At 46.7% G+C, this 10777-nt stretch overlaps 1 protein-coding gene across 1 annotated transcript; it reads left to right on the top strand.

Moving 5' to 3' along the window:
• The first annotated feature begins 5911 nt into the window (after nt 1–5911).
• Nucleotides 5912–10564, top strand: LOC124405612 (protein lev-9-like). Its single transcript, XM_046880643.1, has 4 exons — nt 5912–6998; nt 7623–7753; nt 7826–8066; nt 8220–10564. The coding sequence occupies exons 1-4, from the start codon at nt 6215–6217 to the stop codon at nt 10343–10345; spliced, it is 3282 nt and encodes a 1093-aa protein (XP_046736599.1). The 5' UTR covers nt 5912–6214; the 3' UTR covers nt 10346–10564.
• The last annotated feature ends 213 nt before the right edge of the window (nt 10565–10777 follow it).

Below are 10777 nucleotides of genomic sequence, written 5' to 3'. Positions count from 1 at the left end.
GTTTTAGTCACGGGCTCGAATGAGCCCACTCATTTTTGAAGATCCAAATTTTATGCGAGACGCTCGCTTACGAGCGAAGATTAACAGCATATCTTATCCCGGCATCCCGTCGGACACGTTTGCACTTGAGCAGTCGCAGCTTTCGACCTCGAATTTCAACTTCTATATCACAGTTGCGAGGTATAATAATTCAACGTAAATCGGTGGATCCGTGAAGCGAACGAGAGGAAAAAATCTTAGTTCTTATACCATCATGATCTTGCACTACCATGGCACTGCGCAGTATCAAGAATATATTCCTGGAATTTTTGAAAAACCGCAAAACTTATCGTAGAAACCGAGTAAGCTTGTCGTTGTAATTTCTGTGTTTCTAGAAATCTTATCGTGGTAATTGTAAGACCGCAGAAAATAATTAAAAAAAAAAAAAGTCTGCAACGCGATTGAGCGGTAAGCCATTAGCGCATTCGCTTTTATCGCATCATATATGCCACGAGCTGTAAACGAACGTCTAATTATAATTTTATGTCATGCAATGCGTGTTGAAATGCGTGCGATATTATGACTCGAGAGCCACATTTGCAGGCCAATGACGAAGAATCAGAAAGTAGATGACTTCACCACCGCGAAAAGTTCACGTCCGGCTAATGTATAAACGAAAACGCGAGTGCCTAGCCTCCTCAGGCATCATGGAATTCGCTCTGCGTATGTATGCAGCGTAAAAATTCATCCACACTAAAATGGGCAGCGAGAGCAGACGACACGCGTAGACTCTTTTAACACGGCGTGGCTCTCTTAAGCACGCCCCAAGCGTCGTCGGCGCTGGTCGTTTGTCGAGCCGTCCGAGCGTGCACGCGAGCCTTAGGATGATAATCAGACGAGCCCGGTAATACGATGGGGGCGTGCGAGAATAACGCATTGCTTGAAATATTTAACGAGAAGATAATTTGGTGGTGCTTGTGGCACTCCGGTGTGGGTGCAGCGGAGGAGTTGATCCGATCCAGAAAAGACCTCGCCGCCTCGTGGAGAACCGGTGGAGAAGAGAACAAGGCTTTATGGGAGCCATTTGGAAACCGAGGTCGAGAATTTGGTCCGGCTATACGCGGAGTGGGCATAATTCCCTGGGCATAAATTGAAAAGAAAAAGGAATATCCGCTTTCCTTCGCAGCACCTGCAAAGGTTATCTCGGACCTTGCATCGCGTCATCTAGAGTGCCTCTGGCATCCGGGATCACGTGGCATGGAGTCCCCTGCACGTCGCGTACATCCGTGGTGGGACCGGATGTAGGAAGTAATATTGAATATCTAATCAGGCAATGAACAATGACGCGGAACTGTTGACTGCTGGAAGGGGACGTGAGGCCCTCGACTTTGCATTTAAGATCCATCGATGACCTTTTCGGGCAGTTTGATCCAGTGGTTATATCGACTCGGTCTCGGCCGACGAACCGACGAACCGACCAACTCAAGGCGACAAAACATCTCGAGTTATGCAAGCGAGATTAATGGAGATGGATTCGCGGGGCGAAATCCGTGGAGATTCGGAGCCGGGGCTAATTACAGAGCACTCCGGAGCCGCGGCATCGAGAAATTAACGCAGCGAAAAGCGCGCTGCGCAACCCCACGGCGTAAATCATTAGCTACGCCGCAAAAGGGATCCGGGATGAAAGAAACGGGGAGAGCCAGTTTTGGTGCAATTTTGACTTTTATAGTTCTCAATTATTTTCCGCTAACCTTGGCACTATACTGCAGAAGAAATACATAACGTCAAATATTAATGTTTACCGCGGGGTATTCAAAAAAGCGCCCCAAGGCATCGGCCAATCAAGAGCCCGTATTCCTTCCTCTTCCTGATTGCGACAGGTGAAGATTCGGAGAATTGTTTCGTTCTCTCCGCTCTGATGAATGGGTGTATGTATAGAAGGATAATTATTGGGAACCGGGGAAAGTAATGGGCGACTATAAATGTGTTATTATATGCGGGAAGATACAGTGAAGGGATGAAAAAAGGGAGAAAAATGAAAAAAGAATTGAGATGAAAAAATTACCGACGCGTGACCCACACGCGTCATTCCCCTCAAGAAGCGGCGAAGGCTTATAATCTTGGTGTCAGGAGCAGGACTTTCACCGGGCACGCGCGTTTGCCTTAAGAAGGAAGGACGCGGTGCAGATGCAGCGGATCCGAGCGAGGCAGGGCACAATCGCGAGGTAATCCCTCCTGGACGTGCAGTTAAAACGGATGGAATTATATGAATTGAATCGGGTTGAATTGGAAAGGGGACGAGGAGGATATTGTGAGCGGTGAGTATATATATGTGTGTAATTTACGCGGGGCAAAAGCGTTCGAGAAAGAAACGCGGTGGATCCACGTGTGGTAATAACACTGCAGCGCGACTTGCACACGACGCGTTCCCTTCTTCCGCTGTGAAAGAAGTGCACGGGAATGAAAGGAAAATAACAGAAATAAATTAAAACGCATCTTGTGATCCTGGCACAAAGGGGATGTGGAAACACGTTCGTGATCGGCCTCGCTGTTTCGCTATTAACGGATCGTGCCATGCTCTCTCGATAATCGTCCGGCTACTCCATACAATCTGAGCAGTCTTACACTATTCAATGGGGAACGTTATCCGGGCTGGTTAAATCGCTTTATCTTCCTTAGAAATTATAAGTACATGTATATAGCGAGGTATAAAACACTCCAGTTTTTCGTTCGATTTCGGAGCAGATATCGTAATAACAAGATCTCAGTGATGTATAAATTGGATAACGATTTGCGCGATTTTGTTCGCAACACAACGGATGAGAGAAGAAAAGTATTTAAGAGAAAAAAGCGAAAATTTAATTGTACTGCTTCCCATTCAGTCCCATCGTGAACGCGATCGATTGCGTGTCGATCTAGATATAAACTTACCTGAGCTGGATAGTTTATTCCGGAAACAGGTGCGATACCGTAAGACGCAGGGGTCACCGGCGTCGCAGCTCTGCATTCGAACAAGAAAATTTCGTCGTCATTATACGGCCGTTGGAATTTAATTTCAGCAAATTTCAAGTCGTTCTACGTGCCATGTACAGTATTTATATCTATTAACGCCGAGCAATTTCATCCCGCGCAATTTGTCAACAGACATTGGAATTTCAATTTCGCGACTCGTTAATCCATTGGATACCAGAACCAGACTAATTTCCTTGAAAAGAGGCCAAATGGCTCGAGGATTAATCCGCGCTGCTCTCAACGTCGAAATCTTGCCGAATAAACAAGACAAAACAAATCTTTCAGCGAAGAATTAAATCCTCCTGGGAGTTATCAAGCCAATTTAAATCCCTCTGTATAATACGGGCATCAAACGAAAGATCTTAATCCAGAGATCTTACTTAAATCGATCCCATTATAATCTCGCTTCCATGGTAAGAATAAAAATGTATGAGCACCTGAAACTGGTAAAATTTGCCCAAAATATCTCCAAATAAATTCTAATGCAATTCAAATTCAAAGATCACAAGTTACGTGCACCCGTGGAATTAAAACTTCCTTATATTCCACGAACTCTGTGTATTTTGGGGTCAAAATTGCAGCCTGCCTTATGCGGATATTTGCATACCGTAACGTCAACGACCGTGCATGCGTTCAACCACCCAACAGACGCAGATGCATATCACCTTTTCGGACAATACCTGCATGAGTCGGGCCCCAAGTACAATATGCCACCTTAATTTTTATATGTATACGTGCCGCAGCTTAAGCGAAGTCCACCGATCGCCGCTTTGTCAATTGACACCCGGGATATTGCGATCCTGTACTTGCTCAAGGGCGCCGCGCCGCCCACAACGAGACAAAAGAGACATCCCTCACTCATCGGTTTTTCAGTGGTTCTCATTGGACCTCAGTTCATTTCGCTGCCCATAGCAGAATTGGAGACGACGATTCTGAGTCGATTATAACTAGTTGTTTCAACCCTGGAGATTGAACCGAGTTCCAGAAGTTAGTGAAGGGTAATTTGCGGACAAAGTAGTCCAGGTTTTATGGGTGAAAACTAAGTGGTAGAACCATCAGTATATCTTAGCATCTACCTTAGAACTACTGAGTGGTTTAGAATTTATTGCCAAGTAGATAATGTGTATCTATTAAATGAAAACATCGCATCTTCCCAGCGTAAGTTAGAGGGAGCTGCAGGCAACTTTTTTAATAACTTCAAGATTCTGTGCTGCAATTTACTGCTAGCAACTAGGAGATTGAGGATATAATGTATCCGGATACTGGGAAGAAAGTAGAAACTGCCCAGGTCAGTGACGTTGACTGACTGCAGTATACTGCAGTCTAGGGTGTGGCTATTCTAGGGGACGACGGGAAAAGGGAAGCGGTTGAGAACCGGTAAGCTTCTTAGTCACGAAGACGCCCGGAGACCAAAGAGGCGAAAATGTCGCCGACAGAGCCTCGAGATCCCTTGTCTTTCAGAACCACTCCCATTTTCGGCTACCGGGTTACAACCGCTTTCAGTTCATCCCTGCAGGCGCGACAGACGGAAACACGCATCCTCTGTCCTCACGTGGAGCTTGTATGTATAAGGGTGACTCAAAAGAGATTCAGAAGAAGACAGAAAGAAGAAAGACAGAAATTGGGTTATATATACTCGATCTTTAGATCTCTCACTCTCTTGTTTTCAGCCGAAGTATTCCAGTTTCCAATTTTCTGGTTCTACCGAAAGACGGTGAAGATATCAAAAAGAAATCGCGGCACAGCCGAGTCGTTGGATTTTAAAAACAGTCACCTAGATAATTTCCAAGCAACATGTTTCGCACGCGCAGCATCATTAACCTACGAAAGATTTTATAGATGCGTAATTTGTTGTTTCTTGATAAGCTGCCGCGAGTCTAGGTCTACGGAAAAAAGAGTGAGGCACAGTGTGGTACCTAATTTGAATAAGATAAATGAAGACATCACGGAGATGGGAGGCACGGCTGATACAAGCGATAGCTGTAACGATCTCTACGAGAGAAGGACGAGCATTGAACTCTGGCCGATTGATTACTATCGTTAAGAAGACAATGGTCAACACGGGCTTACCTTAACGACGGAGTCGACTTAAGAATTGGCTGGGATTACCTTGTGGTAGCCTTAACTAACAAGTTGAAGCTTATACTTTTATCTGTTTGAAATTGATCTTCTAGGCGTATCGCCCACGCCAGCAGCTCGAGGTTGTGGCACCTCGAGAAACTGTATACATGTATTTCAGAATCCTTGGACGCGATTGACGTTATCATTAAACATGGACAGCTGTTAGCCTGCTCAACGAGACGGTCTTTCGTTTTCACGGTTGATAATCACCTGGAAATTTATCCAGTCTCCAAGTCATGACCTGCAGCAAACTAGCACCTAGCTCTTTATTCCTACTCAATAAAACGGACACTTAATTAATTTCTGTACTTATCGATAATCTGAGACATAAAACGAGCATCTCTTTAAGGAGAAGAAGCGATCAGCTTAAGTGATTCGCGAATCTGCGTCGATTAGCGCAATTCAATCGAGCTCCGTGCCATCGGCAGCCAGCTGGTAGCTTTCAGCCTGCTCGATGCACCGGTTACGGGTTTACGGTTTTGCAGGTGTTTGCTGCAGCGGCTTCCCACCATTGCATTGACGAGTTGGCACCTTTTCGCAAGGCTTGCGTCAAGTAAACTGCTCATTTTAACACCTTGTTCTGCGCAGCGATCGCTCGGAGTCTCGTCGCTGCATGCAGTGCGGTGATTCTGGGTCAACGGTAATGTTCTAGATAGAATTTCCCGAGCCCCTGCGTCCGCAGGCAAAGGCAGATATTCTTCGCCATCTACCGGATGCTGCGAAACTAGGAGATGTATTGAACAACCCGAATGCGCAAGGCTGATGCGCCCGGGGCTGTCTGGCTTTGCGTCGATCGTCGAGGCCGACGTGACCCGCGGTGAGAAGTCGCGGCTTCAAAAGTATCGGCTCGGGGTGTCACTTTGAGCGGCGTTACTCGGGGTGCTCGGGAGACGAGATGAGGTTGTAAAAAAAGTGGGGAAACTGCCCGGGAAAGTTTAACTGTACCCGACGGTGTTTCGGGGCGAAGCTTCACGAAGAAAAACAGGAGCGATGTAACTAGTCTGTGTAGCTAGTTTGTTCCGAAGGCAAGCTATCAGCGCGAATCGACGCCGAGGTGGTGAAATAAAATACGACAAATAGAAGATAGCTTAACGGAGACGGGATGAAACTTTGCGTCGTGAGCCTCGCGCTCCTCGTCCTCGGTGCGCAAGTCCACCGGTCGGAATCGAAATTTCGGAAACAGGCGCTGGCCGACGACGAGGACGAGGGCGACGACTTCGAAGACGACGAGGAGGAGGAGTACAACGATAGTTATCGGAAAACCGAGATCGACGACGACGGGAGGATATACAAAAACCCGCGAAATTCACCCTCGGCGATGTGTCCGCGGGACGAAGAGCAGGCTGACAGGTTGGGGCAAAAGTGTCTAAGAAAGTGCTCGACGGACGAGGATTGCAAGAGCAAAAAGAAGAAATGTCGATGTGACGGTGCCTGCGGTATGTCGTGTATAAAACCGGACCGCGAGTGTCCGGAATTGAGTGACATTGAACACGGAGGGATGACCGTCGCCGGCAAGTTCTTCGGCGATGCGGTTCGATATACCTGCGATCCTGGTTTCTTCGTGGTGGGTCTTGCCGAGCAGACTTGCAGGGCCGACGGACATTGGACCGGAATCACGCCGGTTTGCAAAAAAGATCCAAACTCCTTCTGCGCCGAACCACCGCAGGTCAAGAACGCCAGGAGCAACGCTCTCCTCGAACAGACGACCTTTGACCTCGACAGTACGATCAGATATTTCTGCCACCACGGCTACGCCACCGACGGCTTCCCCACCGCCAAGTGTCTGATGAAAAATCGCGCTCCGGCAAGCTGGTTCGGACCAGACATATCCTGCAAGCCAAGAGACTGCGGGCCACCCGCCAACATCCCCAACGGATGGCACGCAGGTAATATAATCTTGGTTAAATCGTTCAATTCAGAGGTCATTTAATGGCAGGATCGCACGAAGTGAAAGGTGAACCAGATTAGGAATTAGGTACTTTATTTTCATTTTTTGCTAAAGAAATGTTAGTCGAAAGTGCAGCATTTACAGCCAGCTGAAAAAAATTACGCTAATACGCAGATCATCAGTTTATATTTAATATAGCGTAATAATAATTTCTGTAGCATTAGCTGAGATTCTGTGAAACCGATTCTTGACTAACCCAGTCATGAAATTGCATAATTCAAGCTTCGGCTTTTTCCCGGTGTATTCAATATATCCTTATTACCCGAGTTGATTACATTGTTGGTGGAGGAAGATTATGAGTTCAAAGTATCTTATTCAATGGAGGTATTCTCTCTGCCCATTAGCTTCAATTCGATGAAGAAGTTTGGCTAGCTTCGAAACTTTATTAGCTTGCTACCTGCTTCGCGAACATCCTGATAAATATTTAATATCAAAGAGTTTCACGTCTGTTGTATAACTAAACGTCAATAATAGCGTCGAGCCTTATTTTGAGTAGGAAACGTATAAATGCATTCGTTGATGTTGAACTCTATTTCTGCCTTTTCATATCAACTGTGCAAAGGTGAATGCTACACGTACGACTGTCGCGTTTCATATCACTGCGAGGATGGCCACGACCTGGTGGGCAGACCCGAGAAGATCTGTTTAGCGGATGGAACCTGGATACCAAAGGAAATGCCACAGTGCGTTCAGGTGAGCCTTTCGCAAATTTGCGAACATTTGTACATCATGTTTCATGTCCCCGATATTTCAATCGACTTTCAGGTGACTTCGGTGCAGTGTCCACCCCCGAAAGATCCCCCCAATGGAAGGGCAGTCTATACTTCATGCGCCTACAACTCGGTCGTATCATACGAATGCAAGTACGGCTTTACGATTGTCGGAGATGCGACAAGAAGATGCGGCGCAGACAAGAATTGGTCAGGACAGCCACCCATTTGCCAAGAAATAAACTGTGGCCCCCCGGGGATCCTGTACAACGGATGGATCGAGAATATCGAATCAGGTGAATTGATTTCTCGAAAATAGTTTCGCCCTGCTCACTGCTGCGGTGCGAGTTTTCGTTTCAAAGCGAACTACTTCCCATCATGTTTCTATTTTATGCGCCATGCTTGTGTAACGTAATTTTCTAAGGGTCTACCTGGGTACTGATTCACAGGTACCGGGCTGGGTGCCAGCATAATATTTCGTTGCAACCCGCACATGACGCTGGAAGGCAACACGTCGTCGGTGTGTCAGATCGACGGCACGTGGCGTTATCCGGTTCCGCGGTGTCTGGCCCCCTGCATCGTGCCGAGTGTGGACAAGGGGCACATTTGGGTGGCGAGCGATAAAAACCGGGTGAACAACGTGAGCGTGGTTGAACACGGAGAGAAGCTGACGGTGGTGTGCGAGTCGGGGTACGAGTTCGTCGCCAACAAGACGCCGATCGTCTGTCACAACGGCTCTTGGGCTGTGATTCCGAGCTGCACCCCAGCGAGGTGCAAGCAGATGCCGAGGACCCCGAAAAACGGAATGGTCATCGCCCCGAAAACGGAGCACGGAATGCGCGCCGTGTTTAAGTGCAAAGACGGATACGAGCTGCAGGGTGACTCGAAATTCGTCGAGTGTAATTTCGGCAATTGGACCGGAGAGATTCCGCACTGTCACGAAGTGTTTTGCCCCTTTCCGGGCTACATAACGAACGGCAAGGTTCTGATCGTCGGCAACATGGGCGTCTACGATCTCCGGCCGTACGTGAGGAAGATCGTCAACAACAAGCAAATCATGTACGACTGTGACCGAGGATTCGTACTCAGCGAGGGACCGCCGGGGGCGACTTGCATCGGTGGCTATTGGAGTCCCAGAGAACTGCCCAAGTGTATACCTGGTCAGCATCCGAGACTGAGATGGAGTCGTCGGCGCAGATCGATCGCCGGATCGCACAGGAGATCGAATTCTAGCCTGCCCTACAAGAAGGTCATTGACTTCTTCAGGAGGATAACTAAGAAGGTGCTGCACTTGGGAGCGGGGAAAAAGCCGCGGGGCCACGCGAGCCACAAGACAAACGGGAAACACAGATGGCAGTCCAGTTCAGGTAACGACTCGACGAACAGCACCTGGAAGTGGGAATTTTTTGGTCGTGGTAAAAACGAGACGGGTGTGAGCAGGGAGAAGATGATCAATTTTCTGGAAATCATTTACCAGAAAATGGCACACGTCGACGCGAAACAACGGCGCAAGCCGACCAACTTCAGCATGCACGAACTACTCAATGTTTTTAGCATCAATTCGCTTCACGTCGACCTGGAGGAGGCCCTTAAAAATGCATCCGTGAAAAACGGCACTGGCCCGGTATTCCGGGTCGAGAGTCAGAAGGAATTCGCCAAGTACAGAAGAGGCTTTGAGAGGATTGTCAGATTCTACAGCAGGAGAGAGAGCCGCCAGAAGTTGAAAAAGTGCGGCACTTATCACGGGGATGACGATGATGGAAAACGGTTGGTCAAACCTGGAAAGCACAAGCACAAGCACAATGGTAAGGGTAAATACAAAAGCTTCTATAAGTTCTTGAATAATTACTTGGAAGACAAATTGTCAAACGCTCAGGCCAAGAATACTACGGCCGAACTGATTAAGAGAATGAACATAGATATATTTACTATTAAGAATGGTACGACAATCGCGATCAGCGATGTTTACGCGTTTTTCAAACATATCATAGAGAATAAATTAAACGTCGATGATGTAAACGGAATCAATGAAGCGAAGAGCGTCGGGACGACGGAGGCCTCGAGCGATTCAACGATCAACACAAACGCGACGGTTCCACTTACTGTATCGTCGACGGTAACTCCGAGGGAAAATTCGATTCGGAACAATGAAATTCCGCCCCACGTAGCGAAGAATAATACGGTGAAAAACCGTGGCGATCGAATTCGAGACACTCCCAAGGAGACGAGTGTCTCGTTTCGGAAAAGGAAATTACTTTCCCTCGACTATCCGTTGAGTAATAAAAAATCTGAGTCGCAATTCAACGGGCCGGATAACCAATCGTCTCGAAGATCCAAGTCCGGACAATTGACTCTGAACGAGCTTGAGGCCCAGCAGCAGAATCGTTTGAAGCGATTTCTTACTCCTTCGGAAATTGAGAACCAAATATTTCTTAAGAATTTATACTTGACCGCCTACGAAGACGAGTACAGGGCGAATGTAAAACGGTCCATTATACAAAGCAATCGAACCCATCCAAGTCTGTACGAGATGCGGGGTCGTCGGGATCCCCTTGTCGAGTATAAGCGCAAGTAAGACTATTTTTAATGTGATATTATACCATGTTGCGAATTTTTATTAATTGTTACAATACAATCAATATCAATTATCGACGTCGAATCATTAATGTATTACGTGTATACAACAATAGCCAATGTTTCCTCCCCGTCATAATTCATGTTACGTGTAACTATATATATATATATATATATTATACTAACTACAGTCAAGCTACGCTTTTTCAATAAATCAATTTTTTCCATGGAACTTTAATACACACCCACTGTTTTCAATGCTCCTCAAATATCCATGTGGTATAGGCATCAGTTGTCGGGATAATATCAAACGGAAGTTGTTTATAACCGTTGCTCTAATTTAATCCAAATGGATGGTATCAATTGAGACAATGATAATTGTTAAGCTTGTCATGTTTTCCGTTTGCGATGAGTAAAATTATAATTAAAGAGG

The sequence above is a fragment of the Diprion similis genome, chromosome 4, assembly GCF_021155765.1.
Source record: "Diprion similis isolate iyDipSimi1 chromosome 4, iyDipSimi1.1, whole genome shotgun sequence".
Taxonomy (NCBI): domain Eukaryota; kingdom Metazoa; phylum Arthropoda; class Insecta; order Hymenoptera; family Diprionidae; genus Diprion; species Diprion similis.
This window is presented reverse-complemented; position numbering and strand designations above follow the sequence as displayed.

Coding starts and splice junctions, on each gene's coding strand:
- LOC124405612 (XM_046880643.1), top strand. CDS start 6,215: ATGAAACTTTGCGTCGTGAGCCTCGCGCTCCTCGTCCTCGGTGCGCAA. Junction 7,754..7,825: donor AAATGCCACAGTGCGTTCAG/GTGAGCCTTTCG, acceptor ATCGACTTTCAG/GTGACTTCGGTGCAGTGTCC. Junction 8,067..8,219: donor GATCGAGAATATCGAATCAG/GTGAATTGATTT, acceptor ACTGATTCACAG/GTACCGGGCTGGGTGCCAGC.